Below are 20,612 nucleotides of genomic sequence, written 5' to 3' on the forward strand. Positions count from 1 at the left end.
AAGGTGCACATTTAAAAAGAAAAAAAAAAAATTTTACACTTGTTATTTCCAGATGGGAATACTGTTTAAGCAGCGAAAAACTGTTCTCTGTGTGGAAGGTCATTTGTGATAAAGCCCCCAAAAGTTCTTTTTGTACATAATACAAACAGAACCAGTATAATACCGGTAATAATAATAATGTTGTAATGATACCACATGGCGGAATTGCCCCACAATATTTACTTCTCTATTTCATCTATTTTTAGATTGTCACAGTATCCTCTTATTCTGGAAAGTGGTATGGAGGTAACAGTGGTTTTAGATTCAATACCCATACTTAATTTCTGGTTAAATACAGTGTGAATGTATGAGTAAAATTCTTTTCCATTCATCTTTCTGGTGATTATATGCTGAAGACTTCCTCTTCATTTTGAACTCTATATATGGACCTTTTTATGTTTACTATGTTTATTTATCCTCTTAAATATTTTAATACTATTATATGCCAATACTTGTGTTACGGTCATACAGACAACTGAAGGAGGAAAGTCTCTATGGGAAGAGTCCGGAGGGAGGAGTCTGTGGACCAGTAGATACTCTGGACCACCGCAGGAGATGGAGAGAGTACTAGCCGCAATTTGGGACCGGAGTCTAAGTGGCACCCTGGTCTTCACCAGAGCCCACCGCAAAGAAGGATGGTCTTGCTGCAGCGGGGTGCCACCAGGTCGTTCCACTGGTGCGACTAAACCCGCGGGGGCAGCCGGGGAAGACAGGGATGTAGGACACAGTCCGAAGCTGGGATGACAGCAGGAATGCGGCTTGGAAGGATGATCTTTAACTCACAGCAGGCAAGCAGGCAGCAGCTGGCACAGGACCCAGGCGGGCAGGAACGGAGAGGTCCTTGGAGGAGGGTTTGTGGCTTAGAGGCATCTGGGAACGCTGGAAGACGGGAGCCACCAGGAGCGTATGGGAACGCTGGAGACAGGAAACACGGAGGCGTCTGGAAACACTGATCGGCTTTCTTCTTCAACAAGAACCGCTGTGGGAAGCGAGGTGTGGAAACCTTGTAAGTTCCATTAGAATGCTGAAGATCTGGCCAGGAAGGAAGGGGGGTGCCGGATTATAAGGGCTCAGCCGGATTAGCCATCGCCAATCAGAAGGACCCTGGCCCTTTAAGAGAGAGAAGGCGCACACGCCATAGAAGCAGAAGTGTGCAGCCTAGTCGATCGGGAAGCACACTCGTGGAGAGGTAAGTCCGGGCCGGGGACCGTAGCACCACACCAGGGGGCACGGCATCCATGACAACTTGGGAGTGAGTTAGTGATTTACACTTCAAAGAAAATATAGCACCATTAAGCAAACAGGCTACGGCATCCTCTATCCGTTAACTAAGGCTAAGGATGTGACATTTTGTATCAATCTCTCCTTGCTATTCTGAACACTGGTGTACTCCTTTCCTAGCAGCCTTTATTAATTTCCATCACACTCATTTGTCTCCTGGAACTCTGCTCTGGTTTTCTAACAGTTAATCCACTGTGATTGACAGAATCTCTCACCACTCTCATTACTGCCCTGTCTGATGTCAGAAAATTGATCCAATCTTCTTCTGGACCTGAGCTCTGGAATCTCATAAAAGGTTTTGTGTACCTGCTAATCTAGCTAGTGTCCTTTTTTTTCTTCTATATTCTGGTTTCCTTTCAAGGTGGGTGTTTGCTGCATATTATCACCGGTAACACCCTATTGCGGGATTTAACCCTTCTATCACCACGGGCTGCCGCTTGGCTTAGATCGTGGCTCTGCAATATATGATTGGGAATCAACGATCTGTCTCCATAACAGCCTCGGGTCTTATATGTTTTCTGGCTATTCGTTACAATGTGCCAGTGGTACATTGCAATAAATTGTTAGTAAAATACCCATATACTGCCATATTGACGTAGACACAAGTATGAAAAAATTCAAATCACCCAAACAGTAAAAATCCCCTAAACATTAAAAACCATAAACATCCATATCCAATCTATCAAAATATAATAAAGCTATTTCCAGCATTTCCATAATTGAAAAATAGTGCCCAAATTCGATTGCCATTTTGCAACATATAAAAAATGTAATAAAAAGTGATCGAAAAGGCTGGAGAGTCCTCAATATGGTAGCAATGAAAATGTCACCTCATCTCACAAAAAATGACTCCATACACAGCTCTCTGTACACTGAAGTACACTGATAAAGTTATTAGAGCCAGAAGATGGCAAAATGAAGAATTTTACTTTTTATACATGTAAAATTTATGAAAACATTATAAAACCTATATAAATATAGTTTCCCCATGATCATACAGACCAAAAGAATATTGGAAACATATCACTTTGGGCGCACAGTGAAAGCTGTAAACACCAAGCTCACAAGAAAATAGCACAAATGCGTCTTTTCAATGCAAAAACAAAAAAGGTCCTGGTCCTTAAGGGGTTAACTACAGTGAATATATTAGGTGTGTGCTTTAGGGATTCTTTAAAATTATTACCTTAATCTCTCTGTTAGTGTCAGAGCACATAAGTATATTGAAGATGAGACGTTTTATACATTAGAAAAATTGTAAAGGTTAAATATGGATTGTTAGCCCAATCGGGGACAGGGACCGATTTGGCAAGATTGTGCAGCGCTGCATAATCTGTGTGCGCTATATAAATAAAGGAATTATTATTATTATGGTCTTCATAATGCTTCATAGTATAGAATTAAATAGCCATCTCCGTATCCCCCCACCATATACTTGTACATGTATTTTATATGCTACATGCATTCTGCAGGGACAAGTAAGCATGTTAAGGCAAGATGTAGAGGAACAGAAGGAATGTTTGTGTTACGCACTCAAATTACATATTCACATACAGCACACGCATACTAGACTTAACCCACATCACAGTGACAAAAAATAAATATCATATCATAAATATAATATTACTTTATTGTTTAACCTATTTAGCTTTGAAATTAATGGGCAGTTCCATTTCCACAATGATTTCTAATACAAGGGCCATATACAGTAATTGTTCCCACTGGGTCCACAAAGTGGTGGAGATAATTGTTATACCAGACTGTTTTAAGCCCTATTTTACTTTCAAGTAAAGGGGTTGATCAAGATTAGAAAATCGTGGCTGCTTTTGTAAAGGGGTTTTATCCTGAATTTTAATCCCCTAGTGATGTTTATACAATAAAGATCATTTTTAACGCCTTATTTTGCAATTTTAGTCTGTTTTAGTGCTGTTTTTGGTCCTATCACTCCTTAGACTCCCTAGCAGTAATGTGACGGGAACTGACTCACCTTAGTAAGCCTATGGCTCATTTAACCCCGCCCCTAACCGGATCAACCATGCCCCTTTAACCAATACAATAGGGTTAAAAGTGGAGTGGTGTGGGGTGACTGATTGGCATGCGGCTTTTCTTCGTGAGTGGACCCAGATCTCTAAGAAGAGTCGTAATTCCCATCACTACTCTCTAGGTCAGTGTGGCGGGGACTTTCTAAGCAGACACTTGATTCCTCTGTGCTATGAGATGCTGTTTGGTGACAATGTGCTTAGATTATCATAGTGCAGGGTTTATCTACACTTTTATTTAGTTTCTGAACATTCTAGTATGATTTGACAAATAGAAAAAGAGAGATAAGAGATGTTAAGATCCATAAGATAAAACACAATGACACTCTCAGCTCTGCTCCCTCGCCTAACCAATAAAACACACAGTCAGTCCTGCTTTAAATACCTTATCTGTCTGTAGCTTGTCTCTGCACGCTGTTGCTTGCTGGCAGGAAGTGTCTGTGTCTGAGCTGGTCTTGTAATGAAGGGGAAGGGCAGGAGGCAGAGAGCACGAAGCTATTCATGAGAAGAATCCGACCGTAGTCAGAAAATTTATGGTCATATACAGGGACACTCAAAATTGTAAACAGCAGGAACGATAGAGGCTGGTTGGAATTATATCTGTAAAATGCTGTCTTTTTGTTAATAACAGTGAATTAGAGAATGTGTATTTTTGTTATCCTGAGCATATTTAAGAATATTGGGGCAAATTTAACAAGCTGTCTGTAAGTCAGAATATTTCTAGTTGCCCATGGCAACCAATCACAGCTCAGCTTTCATTTTACCAGCACTCATGAATATTTTAAGGTGAGATGTGATTGGTTGCCATGGGCAACTAGAAATATTCTGACTTTCAGACAGCTTGATACATCTGCCCCATCGTCTTCGTGGGAATACCCCTTTAAAGACAAAGCAATACATTTGGATAGCGATTGTGCCTGGCGTTGCAATACAACTCCAGTAAAGTGATGTTAAGATACACGCTAAATGGTACAAGAGTCCTGACCACAACACAATTTGATAAAGCTTCACAAGTCACTAAAAAAAGACCATTAGACATTGCATAAAGAGTAGGGGGAGAGTGAGGGGGAATCCGACCACCACAGTGTGTGTGAGCCCTAAGAGAGAGGAAATGAAAGACTTGAAGCTTTATTAAAAGACAGACACATGAGAGTTGGGTGGAGGGAGGGGTGTACACCTTCTTACTCATCAATATCTGGACCATTCATTATCTATTAGGCCCGTTCCACACTTGCGAGTGTGATGCGATGAACTCTCATCACACTCGCAACGCATTCTGCCAGGAACGCACGGCCCGAACGCTGCACACCGGGAGTGAACTCAGCATACGTTGCAAGTGTGATGCGAGTTCATTGCATCACACTCGCAAGTGTGGAACGGGCCTTAGTCTCTGAGCAGGTTGGGGACCAGCCTGCAGCAAACCTGGATGAGGATCCTTTACCATCTAAAAAAACAAACTGTTATGGGGTGAGCATCACCTTCTCGCTAACATGTTAAAGAAAATAAACATATGACCTGGTAGGTTGAAAAAAAATCAGATCCCTGCTCATTGGTAAAGCCTTGTGGGGAGTCAGGAACAGGAAGGCCCAAGCTCTGCGTCACACTGCCATGAGAATGGGGTAAATATCACCCAAAGAAAATCTTCCTGCAAATCAGGAAATAGAGAATAAGCAATAGTTCTCCTTGCCCTGGTATGACCTATATAGTTTTTAAATTTCAAATTAATTTAGGTAACCTGCAAGTGGCATAGAAAACACTTATATAGTCACCTCCACCCACTTCACCCATAGGAGGGCTAACCCCAGGGGTAAAAGTCAATCATCATTACAATTCACCAATAATGGGGGAGGGGGGAAGTACGTTTCATGCCATGACAAACAGAAAGCTGACAGCATATGGAGCAACTATTTTGTGGTACCCTTCACTAACTGAGGTAAGATAGCTGCTGTTCACCCACTCTTTCAGCAGGAGAGTTGTCTAGCCTTCTTATGCTGACGCTACCTACTTCTCTAATAGAGGTAGGTGTTCCACTGGCCAATTATAGCCACAGCTATTTGCTATTGGTGTCAATTTGGCAGATTAGCTGTTCGGTCACCAATCCATCAATATGTCCTGAACTTGACCATCAGGTCCACTCAGCCAGAGCTCCCATCCACACTAAATTTATTGCAGCCTAGAACTATGCCCCACAGTTACCTTGTCCGTGGCAGATGACTGGACCAAGGTCCATGGGGGATATAGGACTTATCTCATTGGTGCTTCTTACACCCTCCCATTATCTTAAAGCAGCTACCAAAATTATTTTATCATCTTAATTAATAAATACAAGTTGATATATGTACATATATTAAAAATAGAACTTTTTGTTAATTTAGCTAAAACTATCACAGAATTACGGATTTTTTTTTTAAGTGACGCACCACCTGAGCTTTTTGCTCGTTTTTTACGAATTTCGACACATTTCAAAAGGTCATTGCTGCCATAGGGCGTTATGTTTTACTTGACCTTTTGCAAGCACCACTCATATTACAGGGGTCATAAACTTGTATGGATTGAACATGCACTGGTACAATTATAATACAGGATGGGTAGCTTGCCAGCAACTCACATGGCATCTAGAATTTAAATCCCAATTAGAGACTGAAAGCAGCCAGCGGATAGGTTGCTGCTGGTTGACGCTTCCCCTATATCCTAGAATGCGGTCCCGGTGAGGCAGGAGTAGGCTGTGGTATGACGCTGTGCAGTGGGTGCAGCAGACGTGACCCTTCAGCGAGGGGTAATAATAATAATTATGAATGAGAGTAGTAGCGCGCTTCCGCTACGTCAGCCGGTCACGTGACCCCCGTCTCGTATATCAGGCGCGAGCGGGCAGCGCACTGTTCATACCGCTGTGTGCTGCTGACGGCTCATCATCTCTGGAGCAGACATGGTCTCTCAGCTGTCATTAGTGTTTAGCGCCGCAGTGCTGTGCCTCGGTGAGTAGTCTCCTCCTTATCACAAATCAGAACTTGCATTCCGGGAATGTGACCTGTTGCTTTTCAGTAGCATCACTCGGTGTTTTCCTCTACACTTTTGTCTTATTTTTATTGGGTTTAGTTGTTTATTGGTAACTTGTGATTTGTCTCTAATGTTTAACAATCGGAAAAAGTAATGTGATGTCCTATTGTGTATTACCTGGGGCATCCGATCTACCTTGGGTTATTGCTGAAGCATCTCTTCTGCCCTAGTACACTATTATTCACTTACCTGGCATAGAGTACTACTGGGGAGCATCTCTTCTGCCCTAGTACACTATTATTCAAACTTGCCTGTCATAGGGTACTACTAGGGAGCATTTCATCTGCCCTAGTACACTTTAAATCAAACTAACCTTCCATAGGGTACTGCTGGGGAGCATCTCACCTGCCCTAGTACACTATGAATCAACCTGACCTGCCATAGGGTGCTACCACCTGACTTGCCAAGGTTTATAGCTGGAGAGCATCTTCTCTTCCATAGTATATTTCTTAGGAGCACCTGATTCTCTGTAGTACGTTATGTGATTTTAGTTTACTTTAATTGGAGTTGGTGGGATCTGATTTGTTTTGTTCTGGTACATGTGTATTTATGTTTATGCAGATTTAAATCGGTGATCACTTTAATGTGACTCCAGTCTGATCACCGCTGAACAATTCCTTTAGCATCTAGTCAATGAGCCAAGTTGAGCTTGTGCCATTGATCTCTCTGATGCCAGAAGTCCACATTGTGAGTGGTTATTTGTATATTGCATATGAAGTTATTTTGGCCTCATGTAGGCAGACTCTCAGCAAGTCCCTACTTGTCCCGTCCTGTGAAGTAGCGCACAGGTTACTGATGGCTTTTGTGAATGAAGTCTGCAAATAGTTGCGTCATGAGTGACCAATGATTAACCCTACCCATCCCTGGAGTTTCCATTTGGATAACACAGCCCTCTTTTTTATTCCTATATTTCCCTGTTCTATCCTAATTTTTTTTCTTTTCTCAATACACAGCATGCACATTCACAGTACACTGTGCTGCAACAAATTCCACTGGGAATGAGATCAAGGTGACGTTGTCAGGTGAAGGTGATCGCGTTGCTTTTGGTTTGGAAAATGCGCAGGAAGCAGATTATGAAGAATACAATGATGAAAATCCTGATGGAGATATCTCTGGGTATTCTGTAGAGGATTCTATACGAGGTATGTATAAGACTTGTAGTATGCTATATGTTCAGTTCAGCGATTACATCCATTGCTTCCAAGTATGAAATAAGTGGTTGGAATGAGGCAAATGTGTCAGTTTTAATGTACTAAATATAGAGCTTGTCAGCTTGGAGTGTCTTCTATTATCACTTAGAGATGCGCAGACCCGATGTACAAGTTTGTGTTTGGCCACCTGACCCAGACATATTACCAGGTTAGTGGCTGAACACCCAATCCGGGAAATGGATGCCACTAAGACTCTTGTCTCACCCAATGTATAGATCTTGAACCTGAACTCTTTCAATTACCCATCTGATCTGAAAAGAACTCTAGTTTTTTTTCATTTTATGACAAATCCTGTCATCGGTTATTAATCTGGAGCTGTGTGGGCCCAGAAACACATTGCAGAGGTTGCCAGGAATGAATCACTGAACTTCAGCTTTCATACCTTCTCATCAGCATCTGGGAGACAATGTGTCAACATCATTTAATCATGCTTTGGATTGTAACTCCAATATCAGCTGCACTCTGTTCTAAGCATTAATCTATGGCATGTAAAATGTCTGGCGTGACATGTACTTTTGATGTCAAGTTGATTATTGATTCATATGTTCAGTGGAATGTTTGAAGCTTCCAGAAGCTAGTCCTTCATAAATTCACCTGTGTCCATGAAATTTTCTGAAGTTGCCTTAGCAGCTGAATAACACAGTAATATTCAAAGCAGATTGTAAAGCCTCACCTCAATGACTCACTGCCGTAATAAGACATGTCTAATGCACACAGCCGGTGACACAGCCTCCTCCCAGCCCTGCCTTCAGGGCATTCTTGTACAGAATTTCTCCCATTCCTGAAAGTGACATTTCCGTCCTCCAGTTTATACTCCGTGAGAATATGAAAGAATTTCTAGGGGAAATGGTGTTTAGTTACTGATTGACCATTAGTCCTGTGTGGTTTTTTTTTTTTTTTAATCTTCAAAGCTTTTTCTGTTATAATATCAAGAATTTGGGTTACTACTTTTGGCTGTTAGTGGGCTTCCTAGAAGTAAAGATAATCTTTCTTTACCGTTCATGGCAAACATAATATCTGGCTTTTTTTTTTTTTTTTTTTCCCCCAGTACAAGCAGTTGTGAAACCCGCTAACGGAGATGTGCCTGCCACAAATGTAGCAAAGAAGGCTGATAAAAAGAAAAAAGGGGAAAAGAAGAACAAGAAGAGAAAGACCCCCTGTCAGACCACACATAAGAACTTCTGTGTTCATGGGAAGTGCAGATACCTAGCGGGTGCACAAGAAGTCTCATGCAAGTGAGTACAAGTGCTGCATACATGATAAAAAACCCAAAGTGGAATGAATATGCAAAAACCAATCCTTTGATGAAAAATAAGTCCTACTGGCCACTGAATAGGGGTAATATTGATTAATGCAAACAATCTATAAAACCTAAACTGGAAATGGCATGTAGAAGACTAATAAGATGCCACACTTGGGACTCTTCTGTATATAATTTACACCTATATTGGACTTAAGCTGCCCCGTAGTGGTCATGACCACTACATTCAAAAAAAGGATGATATTCTGTGATCAGTGGGCAGCAGACCTCTTGACAAGTGGGAGTGGTTAAATTTAAAATTCAGCAGAATATGAAGCGGCACATTCAACTGACTTTTAAGTGATATGTCCCCAACAAAATACAGAGAATGGTTTTGTATGGGTATCCTCCTGTTGTATTGATCATTAGCAATGTGTAGCACATTCCTTTTAATGTACTAGGAAAACTTCCTGTACCCTGCATAGTTGATGTTTTTTATGCATGAACAAACTTAAACTATTTGGACACCGCTCCAACAGGAAGTTTACAACAGTTTTTGCCTTTACCTACGCTGTATCTTTTAGTACTAATACTAGATAACTTCTTTTCAGGTGCTTTGAAAACTACTTTGGTGAAAGGTGCACTGAACAATCCTTAAGAGCTGGAACAACAAACCCTGGGGATATGACTACAACAACAATATTGGCAGTTGTAGCAGTTCTACTATCAACAATCAGTATTACAGCCATTATCATCATAGTTGTACAGTAAGTATTTAAGATGACTGGAGTAAAATGTAGTCTGAAGCTGTGCTTATTAGATTATTTGGGATGACATTAAAAAAAAAAAACCTTTACCTGTTAAGCCTTATGGCATGGTTTGTGGCATCTACACACATGGACCACAATGGCTAATTACTGGAATTGCCAGTCATTGGCTGCAGTAGTCTTAAGTGCGGAGACTGCTTTAAATTTGCTGGGCAGCAGAGTTTTTCATGGTGTCTTGGCCTTATTGTTAGATCTGGCATGAGGCGAGAAGTTCGCAGTCAGGGACTGGAGTGGGTTGCAGTGTTGCATCATAAATGCCAACAGTTTAGTCATTTTTAAACTTGGATTACATTGTAAAAAGTTGCAAAAATCCCAAACATTAGTTCTGCAACAATCTTATGCAAAAACACAGCTGCAGATACTATGATCCATGCCACATGTATACATTTCAGCTAATGTTGGGGTTTTCTCATTTAGCACAAGAAGGAAATACTCTTCTAATGATGGTGAAGCAGAAGAAAAGAGAAAACTAGGCCAGGAAAATGGCACTGAAGATGTATGACATAAAAGTAAGTATAAGAATTTCCAGCTATAGAATAACTGGTTCTGCCACCTCCCATGCAATTAGATGCACCCATATATAGATTTCCCCTTTTATGTAGGGGTATAAACAAATTTCTTTAGTCTGCACTTTAATACAACATCCCCCTAGTAGACTAAACTGTCACACACTTAATTTTAAGATGTGTCACATTTCTTCCCATTTCTCAAACTTGTAACCTTTCTTGGTACCTTTAGCACACTGACAGCCCCTGAAATTGCATGTGTAAATGGCAAACGTTGATCACTAATTCCTTTCTCTATTTTTCTAGTTTTCCTTGGATTTGACGGAAGCACTGCCACACCCCAAAATTGAATGTGAAGTTTTACTTTATAAGTTATTTATTTATTTTTACTATTTTAACTACATTCTATTAATATTTTATTAATTATTTTTTATTTAAATAAAATAATTTTTGTAAACTTTCTGTCTCAATCTATGAAAAATGTAAAGGTTCTTTTAGTTTTTAAAAATGTCAGGGGTTTATTGGGGCATCATGAAATTACCCTGCAAAATCTACTTCAAGCAACCCAGGTGCCTGCTGGTAACACAAGACTTGCTATCTACAGGTTCACATTCTACTACCTAAGATGACAAACTAGATGGTATGGTATAATAAGGCATCTTGGAGGGCACTTGAGTTCAAAGCCGGCAATATCATTAGCATATTGTACACTTGGTATAGCAGGGATGTTCTTGTGGGTGGCAAGAGTTAATGGTTCTGAACAAACTTGTATGTGGTTTGGGAATCTTTAGTTGCTCATGCTTTGCAACATAAGGAGAGCTATATAAGGATCCTTGCACAGTGCACTGCATAAAGTCACAGGCTACTTAACAAGTTGCGCAGATATTGAACCCTCACAAAAATAAACTATTTCTTGCAAGCATGTAGAGGAAGTTGCTCTGGTAAGGGGAGACCAAGTCTTGGCTGAAGTGCTATGTGTAGAAATGATAACCCTAAACACACTGTCCCCCATGCAGTGTGGAAGCTTTACTTTAGCAGGTACTGGGAAGCTGCAGTTGATTTGAAGATGGATATACATATATAGAATTACAAGAGGTGAACCTATTATGCAGGCTGCAAAAAAAGAGAATAAACCCTTCAGACTCAGCTGTAGGTTCACCTTCCTCAAAGACAAACCGGCCATAAACCTACAGTCACAGCCTCAATGGAGTGGGTTAGTGCTAAACATACTTGGTGGAACTGCCTGTCAATAAAACCCCTCTAGAAAAAGGTTGAGGTTATTTTCTCTAGAGAAAGTTATTGCTAGTGGCAGACTGATTAACCCACTTCTGTGGATGAAAAGGGTCTTTTCCCCTTAACCCTATCATGCTGGAATAGTAAAGATAAAATGTATAGACTAGATGAGCTAGTCCAATGGAATAAGAATTAATGTTAGACGTTTGGAATCATTGGGTTTTTAGATTTGACTTTTATTTGGTCTATTTCCAAACTTGTGCCATTTCTGCTTGCCTGGCAGTTCACTCTTCAGTGTTGCACCTGATATCTTTAGAATCCAGATATGGACATATGCAAAAAAAGTCACTATGGGGTTGCAGAATTTGCAACTGCTAATTTTTCAATCCGTCATAAATGTATTGCCTTCAAAGACAAATCAGTCCTCACAAATGTCCAGACCCCCCCCCCCCCCCCCCAAGTTTCCCACCTCACCTAGAAGACTCTCTGAAGTGCATGTCTTTTGGAGATATTTTATCTCTATTCTGTTTAGTTCTTTTCAGTCTGCTTCTTATTATCAAGAAGCAGATTTTTTTTTTTTTTTCTTCCAGATCTGAGACTTTTGTTACAAATGTCTTTCTAAGTTTTCCTATGTATAGACAATTTGAAATGTCACTTTCAACATTTGGCACATCTGGAATAGAACATAAATTTGTCTTGCTGACCATAAACAAATGTCCAGACAAAAAGGTGCAAAGATTGCAATGCACCAAAAGTCTCGAACAGGAAAAAGAGATAAATAATCCCCTTTTGTGTTCTACATGGTTCACTTGCAACCCCATATACCAGCCCCTAATCCACCAAGGGCTTCCATTAATTACGGCCTCATAGGGGTTACTTCTATAATATTTGTACTTGTATTGTGATAAAGATGGCCACTTTATTTTACTACTGAAAAAAAACATTTCTTTATGCTGTTTAATATGAAATGTACCAAAATTACAAATTTGCCAAAAAACCTATTCAAATCTAGATCACAGCATATTGATATGGTAAAGTGGCCCAGTCAGTCTAGGCCTAATTCCCATTGGGAATCTCTGATTTAACTTGGAAATTGTTGTTCACACTTTCTCCAACAAATCTGGTTTTAACTGAATACAATCAGTATGCAATTTTCTTTGGTAAAGTATATATTTTTTTTTTTTAATATAATTCACAAGTACTTGGCAATTTTGTGTTGCTCTATTACAGATAACACATTTAAGTTTCTAGCTGTAACATGATGAAAAATTAGGAAAAGTTCAAGGATTATGAATACTTTTGCAAGTCAATGAACACACTGGACTTCCGATGAGTATCTGAACTTTCCCTAACAGGTGATAGCCACCAGCTATCTTATATGTATTCAGCACAATTTGCACAAACCTGATTTGTATGTTACTGCATTAGGTTACATTCATTAGATTCGTAGTGTGCATAAATCTGTAAAGGTTGGCCTTAAAGGGAACCTGCCACCAGGACCGCTTTTGCTGTCTCCCCCATGTCCCCAGACAAATGTGAGCACATTCTAAAACTGCAGTGTCCAGTGTTGGTAGAGTGTCCAGTGACCTCCCAGGAAACAGTTCGGTCATCTCCCTTCTTCCCCCTAGCTTATCCCCTCTGTACGTCATTCCCATCCGCCCTCCCCTATCCTCTGATATTCCTACCAAACTACCTCCCTCTTCCTTAGTGTTACCTCATGTTTATCACAATACAAATCTCCTGCTTTTCTGTAGGGGAGATGAGTGGTCCAGGCAAGATCATCAGTTCTCATGGTGGTGCTAAGGGCACGCTTTAGGTCAGTGAAGGAGAACCTTTTAGAGATCGAGTGCCCAAACTACAACCAAAATATTTATTGTGAAGTGCCAACATGGCATTTTAAGCAGTAACTTATTGCTACCTGTTCTTCCACATCTTTCAATTGTATCGCCCCCCTGAAGCCACTAATACAGTTGAAAGAAGCAGGGCAAATTCAGACTCTCAATGTAGCTTCTCTCCAGGGTCTCAGTACAGGAAGAATGGTGGGACCAGCAGGATGACCTCCAGAGATATTGCAGTTGAGTCCACACCTCCTAGTTTTTCCCACAGTTCCAAACAGCCAATGAAGTGTTGCTTTAAAATAGCGGGCAGAGCAGCATCTCTTAAGTTGCCTGGGACTGCAGGAAGAATTGGTGTGTTTGGTGAACTCTGTCCGGGGGCGATAACCTGAGTGCCCACAGAAATGGCTCTAATTGCCACCTCTGGCAACCGTGCAACAGGTTCGCCACCACTGCTCTAGGTGCAACTGCCTAATTTACATATTTAAAGGTGAATTTCTCAGAAACAGCATAATGGACAGAATTAATAATAGTATATTGGAAATCACATGCAATTTCCCTACAACATGCTGCCAGCAGATTATAATGATTTTGGGAGGTGGTAGACTCCCTTTAAGGTTTGGCTAGTTAACAAATATTTATCTCTCACATGGTTAGCTGCTCTGACAATAACCATGTATTTCTGGTATGTCTAATCCTAATAATTGGAAGCCGGTTGGTTTCATTTGAATGCAGTCATGTTAAATACAAGTGGGTTGTCATGTTGTGTATGCAATGCAATTAAAATGTTATATTATATTGTTGTTTGGTTGTTATGGAAGGGGGAATGCCTAAATCTTAGAATGTACTGATTCATTTCCCTATTCAATGGATGCTAAGGTGTGCCAAGTAAAAGCTCACAGCTTATGCATTAAAAGGATTCCAAAGCGTATTAAAAGAAATTGGAGAGGCAAACATATATACATGTTCAGCAATAAAAACACCTCAGAAACATAACACCAATTCAGAATGTGTTCGGTATAGTTGGGGACTAGGTCATGTTTCCACATTTTCTACGAAATTGGAACCTTGGCATCTGTAAAGCTGTCTTATATATCAAGAGAAATATAACATAAATACAATTTCACTGCTTGTTACTTATTTTAAACAAGAAACTATTTCATTCTAAAAGGAATTTCCAAATTGCCCCCTTCCACCCAAGGTAATCATGCTGCCAAAATCACTACCATGCATGCATAAGATTATATCAGGCAGATATCCTTTTTCTATCTTTCTACATCACTACTTGGGCTGCTGAAATGGCAATTGTGCAATATTTGGGTAGCCAGAGGAATGATGTAAAAAGACTAAGTCAGGTTAGAGCTAGCTAAGTGGTTTGCTGAGCCGCTCCAGAGGCGGGTTTTATAGTGACAGGACCAAAGCCTTCCAAATCACTTATGGCTCATGCATGCAAATCAAAGGTGATTTATCAAACAATGAAGCTGAAATTTGCTTTCAAAAAGTACAACAGGAATGTATGTAAGGAGCTCTGCCAGACATCATAACTACCTTTTTTGTGTGTGTGTGTTTTTTTTTTTTGGGGGGGGGGGGAGTTTATTCAAACTGACATAATCCCTTTAACATTTATATGTAAGAATATTATAAAGACGGTCCCCGACTTAAGGACACCCGACTTACAGACGACCCCTAGTTGCAGATGGATCTCTTTACCCATCTCTGAATGTGCCATCCATTTGGACCACAGCAATAGACTACTTTTCACCCACTGTGACCTCTGGTGAAGTTCTCTGGATTCTTTACTTTAGTCCCAGACTGCAATGATCAGCTCTAAAGTGTCTGTAATGAAGTTTTATTGATAATCTTTGTTCCTGCGACAGCACAAAATTTTAAATATTCAATTGTCAGTGGGACAAAATATTCCTGTTCCAATTTACATACAAATTCAGCTTAAGTACAAACCTAAAGAACACATGTTGTACCTAACCCGTGGACTGCCTATATGTGAGAATGTTCAACTACGCAATGATTACTGCAGTCAACCGAAAACGGTGCACTTGAGGTCACTCGCCTTACTGCAGTAAGAAAAAGATAAGGAGATCAAGCTACTGTAAGCAAATCCTTTCATTGTACGATGGTAAAATTCCTACCATTTCCATATAGCCATAACACAAACAAATAAATAAAATGGTCTATTATTTGGTAAAAATGTTGACATTTGTGGCTCACAGCATACATGTGCCTCCATTTTGAGGACGTTTGTAACAATTTTTTATTAAATTTATTTACAGAGCCATCTGAGAGCTTACAGTACAAAGGTTATTTCCAAGTGGCACCCTTTAATATCCTGGGATATTTGGGGTTGTACTTGGCTGATGAAGAGCAGAGCCTGGTTTTCTCCACAGATACCGCTTACAATTAACAACAAAAGGTTCAATCTTTGTGTCATCAGACCAGAGAATCTTACTTCGCATAGTCTGAGAGCCCTTTTTTTTTCTTTTTTTTAAACTGGACTGGTGGAAGGCTGAAAGTGATAATTGGAACTTTTTCCCATCTCCCTACTGCATCTCTGAAGCTCAGCCACAGTAATCTTGGGGTTCTTCTTTACCTCTTTCACCAATGCTCTTCTCCCACGATTGCTTAGTTTGGCTGGATGGTCAGATCAAGGAAGAGTTGAGGTCGACCCAAACTTGAATGCTGCAGGAATTCTTTTGTAACATGGCAAGATCTGTGCCTTGCCAAAATTCTGTCTCTGAGCATAAATACATGTATAGATTGCTGTGGGAAGAAGAAGAGCAACAATAAGTGAGTACTTTTTTATGCTCATTATTTTTTGCTCATTTTTATGCTCATTATTTTATGCTCATTATTATCCCCATTATTTTTTTAGCCTGCTCTGGGGTTTAAATTTTTATTTGTCTGCTCTGGGGTATCTGCAGTGTTATTTGTAGTCTGCTCTGGGGGTCTCCAGTACTTGTAGTCTCCCCTGGGTATCTCCATATTTAGTATGGTCTCCATTATTTATTGCTTCGGTGGGATTTTTATTAGTTATTGTCAAAACAAAGTGGTATTTTGCTTCTGGGGTAGTATTTACCGTAGTGCTGTACTGTGGTAGTTGGACTTCTAGCGGCTGGCCACTATTGCGGCAGTGTGCTTGTGTGGTCCTCTCAGCTCACATCTTAAAACTGGTCTCCCTGAAGTTCATCTATGGAGATTAAACACATTCAACCAAAATTTTTAAATCAATGTTTTTTTTAAATTGTTAGGTACAAAGTTTACTATAATTGCTTGTATCATTGATTAATGTTTGTTAAACATTTACTTGACATTTTTAAAAGAATATAGTATTACAACTTTTGCTCGGTGCAAGTCCTGTAACAAGCTTAATGAAATAACATAAACCTTAGGTCAATCCAAATATTGTGATTCTATGTTATTGCACACCAGATTTTTTACCAATTTTGGTAAAAGGCTAAGAGTGGGTTAAATAAAAGAAGCAGTTTCCATTACAATCTTGACATCTCTTGGCATCTGCTTTGTGTAGAGATAGTACCAAGATTATGTAACAGCAGGTGAGGGGGAAAGGGGATGGTGGGTATTCATTATGTGACTTCTTTTATTTTTTTCACGCATTCTAAGCCCTGTGCCAATTCCTTTTAACCTCACCGAAAAAAGTGCCCCAGCTCAGAAGGCATACATTGCAGTGTGGAGGAAGGAAGTCCTCTGTCACAGCTAAATTATCTTGATTGACATTGTGGAAGTAATGTTGACAGGTAAGTGTCAGTTGGAATTTGGAATGCAACCTGCTGCATTTTTGAGGGTTTCACATCAGAAAGGTAAGAATGAAATGGAATCATGTGTCTATAATTTTTGAAAATAAAAAGCCAAATAAATTTACTACCGATCTATCCATGGTTCTATCCATGTCCAATTTTGTAGTCTGGGTGTCAGAAAATGACAATACTGCAATTTTTCTTCCCTTAAAGTTTAGAATAACAAAGATAAAAACAAAGGTTTTATAACTTTCATAAACCTTAGTTAATAAGTTACAGGCAACTGAAATGGACAGTATCAAACTACAACTCATCGCATAAACATATGCAGTATAAACATATGTTTATAAAATTAAACAGTTGTCTTTTTGTATCAACATTGAGAAAAACCTTGGGTCCAGCTTCCCATTGTGGAGAATATAGAAATCCAAGGTCACATTTTAGGTCACATTTTAGGTCACATTTTATGTGCATCAAAGACAAGCCCTTCCTTCAGTATTATCTTATATGCAAGCTCTTTTAACCATCAGGCTTGAAAGGCTTGTTTTTACACTAGTTGGAAACAACCCCCCCTCCCTAAACCACACATGGCCAAAACAAAGGACATTATTTGTAAGGGAGTTATGAGGTTATTTTGCATCCTATCCAGGTACTGGATACAGTTATGGATTCTGAAGAGTGGAACAAATGCCTACCTGAGTCTCATTCTGTTCAGGAGCCCTCGGATGAGTAGATGGGTCATATTTTGTCTCCAAATGACCAATGGCCAATATCGTTGCTCTATTATTTTTCATTAAGAAGTTCTGATGCCTCTTGTGTTCTAAAGTTAGAGATACTTGATCCTCTTCGGGGCATGTCAGAGATCTTAAAAATATCTGGAGCCATGTGTTTTGGGTTGTTGTTTTCAGGAGGGAGATGGCCACAGTTAAGAACTGCTATCCTTTGCCATTGAGACCCAAGCTTTTTACCGCCTATGCAGTTCTAAAGTCTTTTCCAAGCTGGGTCTCCGAGGGCCTACAATTTCATCTGGATCCGCAAGGGGGACAAATGGAAGACAGCCTTTAACACCCGTGATGAACATTTTGAGTACCTGGTAATGCCACTAGGACTAAGTAATGCATCAGCTGTCTTTCAAGAGTTTGTTAATGACATCTTCAGAGATCTTCTGTATACGTGTGTCGTGGTCATGTTCTCCCCAGACCTAGAGATCCACCGGTCAAACGTAAGGCAAGTTCTTGGGCGTCTTCGGGCTAATCATCTCTATACCAAGCTCGAAAAGTGTCAGTTTCACCAATGGAGCCTTCCTCTCCTCAGTTATATAATCTCCGATAGATGTCTCCAGATGGATCCAGCTAAACGGTCCGCAGTTCTACAGTGGGCGTGCCCAAAAGGCCTATGTGCCATACAGAGGTTCCTGGGTTTTGTAAACTTCGACAGTTTATCCTGCATTTTTCCACTCTGGTGTCTCCCATCGTGGCGCTCAAGAAGAAGGGCGCCAATCCCCGCCTCTGGCCCTCAGTGGCTGAAGAGGCCTTCTCAAGGTTGAAGTCCGCCTTTACCTCAGCTCCAGTGCTCAACAGTCATGACAAGGAGAAGCCTATTCATTTGGAGGTTGATGCATCCTCTGTAGGCATAGGTGCGGTGCTGACTCAGAAAGGACCTATGGGCCAAACTCTCACTCTCACGCGATATCTACTGGAAGGAACTCACCATCCTGTCTGTGTATATACAGATCATAAAACAAAAAGACACAGTGTGTGGAGTTTCTTTAAGACTGTGGTCTAGGACGGGAGATTCTCCAACTCTCCCCTAATAACGCATTCAATGAACAATGTCCAAAAACTGACCACACAAGTAACTTTGCAAAAACGTGTTACATTTACTTCATGAATTCACTTCTATACATTCTCCACTAGAACTTTCATTTGTCCCATAATACATATAGATAATTGCACATTTCTTTTTAGTGTTAATTTGCTTGCAGTGATGTTATCACCTTGGATCATATGAGCCAGGTACCACCTTAACAATTCAATGCTTTCAGTCCGATATAGACGGTACATAAAGTTATAACATAATGGGCTAGACTCACGTTGACTTGATCAACAGGACAGAGACACTACTTCACCTAGATGCCATGCCACAATCTAGCAAGCTCCATGTTGGTTGTGATGTTTCGAGGGACACGCCCCCTTCCTCAGACAGTCATAAACTTCCTCAGACTGTCATAAAAATCTCCTGTATCTCCAGACAGCGCAGCGCCTTAATCCCAGGCAAGCCCGTTGGTCGCTTTTCCTCTCACGTTTCTACCTGTTGTTCCACTTCCATCCTGCGGAGAAGAATATCAAAGCGGATGCCCTTTCACTTGCCTCCGATGTTGTTGTAGAAGAGCCGGTCTCTTCTACTCTCTACTAAACAACTGGTTGATGCCGCTCCGGTGGATCTTCAGCAGCTTCCCCCCAGCAAGACGTATGTCTGACCTGCACTGCGGAAGAGGATTTTGTCTTGGGGAGATTCTTTGCATTTGGCTGGACACCCTGGGGTGCAACGCTCCGTGGCCCTCATCTCTCGCTACTACCGGTTGTTCAGGATTTTGTGGGGTCCTGCACTTCCTGTGCCCGTAATAAGTCTTCCGTTACCAATACCCAATTGCTTGTGGTCGCACGTGGCTATGGACTTTGTCACATACCTTCCACTTTCCTCCTGGGTGGTGACTGAGCAGTTTTCCAAGATGTCCCAATTTGATTCCCTTCCAGGTCTCCTGTCTGCTCCACCTCTTGCCAACTTATTCGTCAACACATCTTCCGGCTGTATGGACTTTCTCTGCACATCGTGTCTGATCGAGGGGTTCAGTTTGTGTCCAGGTTCTGGCGATCAAGTCAAGTGGAAAGGGTGAACCAGACTTTGGGCTGTTATCTCCGCCATTTTGTCTCTGCCCACCAGGATGATTGGTCCAGTCTGTTACTATGGGAAGATTTCTCCTATAACTCTCTGGACTCTGAGGCTGTCAAGGCAGCTCCTTTCTTCAGTGTCTATAGACAAATTCCACACCCACCTCTTCCTGTGTCAGTTCCTTCAGATGTCCCAGTTGAAGACTTGATACAGGACCTCAAGTCTATCTGGGAACAGACCTGCCAGTCTCTACTTCAGGCCTCTGTGTGCACAGGACCCAGGCTGATAAAAAAACGTTGGACTCCCCCTTTATTCTCTCCGGGTGACAAGGTGTGGTTGTCTTTTAGATACGTCCGGCTGAAGATTCCCAGTTACAAGCTTAGTCCATAGTTTATTTGTCCTTTTATTGTGTTAAAGCCCATAAATCCTGTGGTATATTAGCTCCACCTTCCTCCCACTATGCACATCCCGAACTCCTTCCATGTTTCCATCCTGAAACCTGTCATCTTGAACCACTTCTCTCAGCAACCTCCTCCTCCTGCTCCAGAGGCAGATTCCACGGGCGTCTACGAGGTTAAAGAGGTTCTGGACATGAAGACTGTAAGAGGTAAGCGGTTCTTCCTTGTTGACTGGAAGGGGTTCAGACCTGAGGAGAGATCCTGGGAGCCAGAGGAGAATATTCTGG

The 20,612-nt window shown here is 40.9% G+C and overlaps 1 protein-coding gene across 1 annotated transcript; it reads left to right on the forward strand.

Moving 5' to 3' along the window:
• Positions 1-6,180: 6,180 nt before the first annotated feature.
• AREG (amphiregulin) lies at positions 6,181-10,654 on the forward strand. Its single transcript, XM_072117135.1, has 6 exons — positions 6,181-6,331; positions 7,367-7,555; positions 8,673-8,859; positions 9,476-9,631; positions 10,109-10,200; positions 10,504-10,654. The coding sequence occupies exons 1-5, from the start codon at positions 6,283-6,285 to the stop codon at positions 10,191-10,193; spliced, it is 666 nt and encodes a 221-aa protein (XP_071973236.1). The 5' UTR covers positions 6,181-6,282; the 3' UTR covers positions 10,194-10,200; positions 10,504-10,654.
• Positions 10,655-20,612: the final 9,958 nt, after the last annotated feature.

This window comes from Engystomops pustulosus, chromosome 1 (assembly GCF_040894005.1).
Source record: "Engystomops pustulosus chromosome 1, aEngPut4.maternal, whole genome shotgun sequence".
Taxonomy (NCBI): domain Eukaryota; kingdom Metazoa; phylum Chordata; class Amphibia; order Anura; family Leptodactylidae; genus Engystomops; species Engystomops pustulosus.

What these genes read in the sequence shown, in the direction of transcription:
- AREG (XM_072117135.1), top strand. Translation starts at nt 6,283, where the DNA reads ATGGTCTCTCAGCTGTCATTAGTGTTTAGCGCCGCAGTGCTGTGCCTC. An exon ending in GCACAAGAAGTCTCATGCAA is followed by an intron (nt 8,860 to 9,475) that starts GTGAGTACAAGT and finishes ACTTCTTTTCAG; the next exon opens with GTGCTTTGAAAACTACTTTG. An exon ending in ATTATCATCATAGTTGTACA is followed by an intron (nt 9,632 to 10,108) that starts GTAAGTATTTAA and finishes TTTCTCATTTAG; the next exon opens with CACAAGAAGGAAATACTCTT.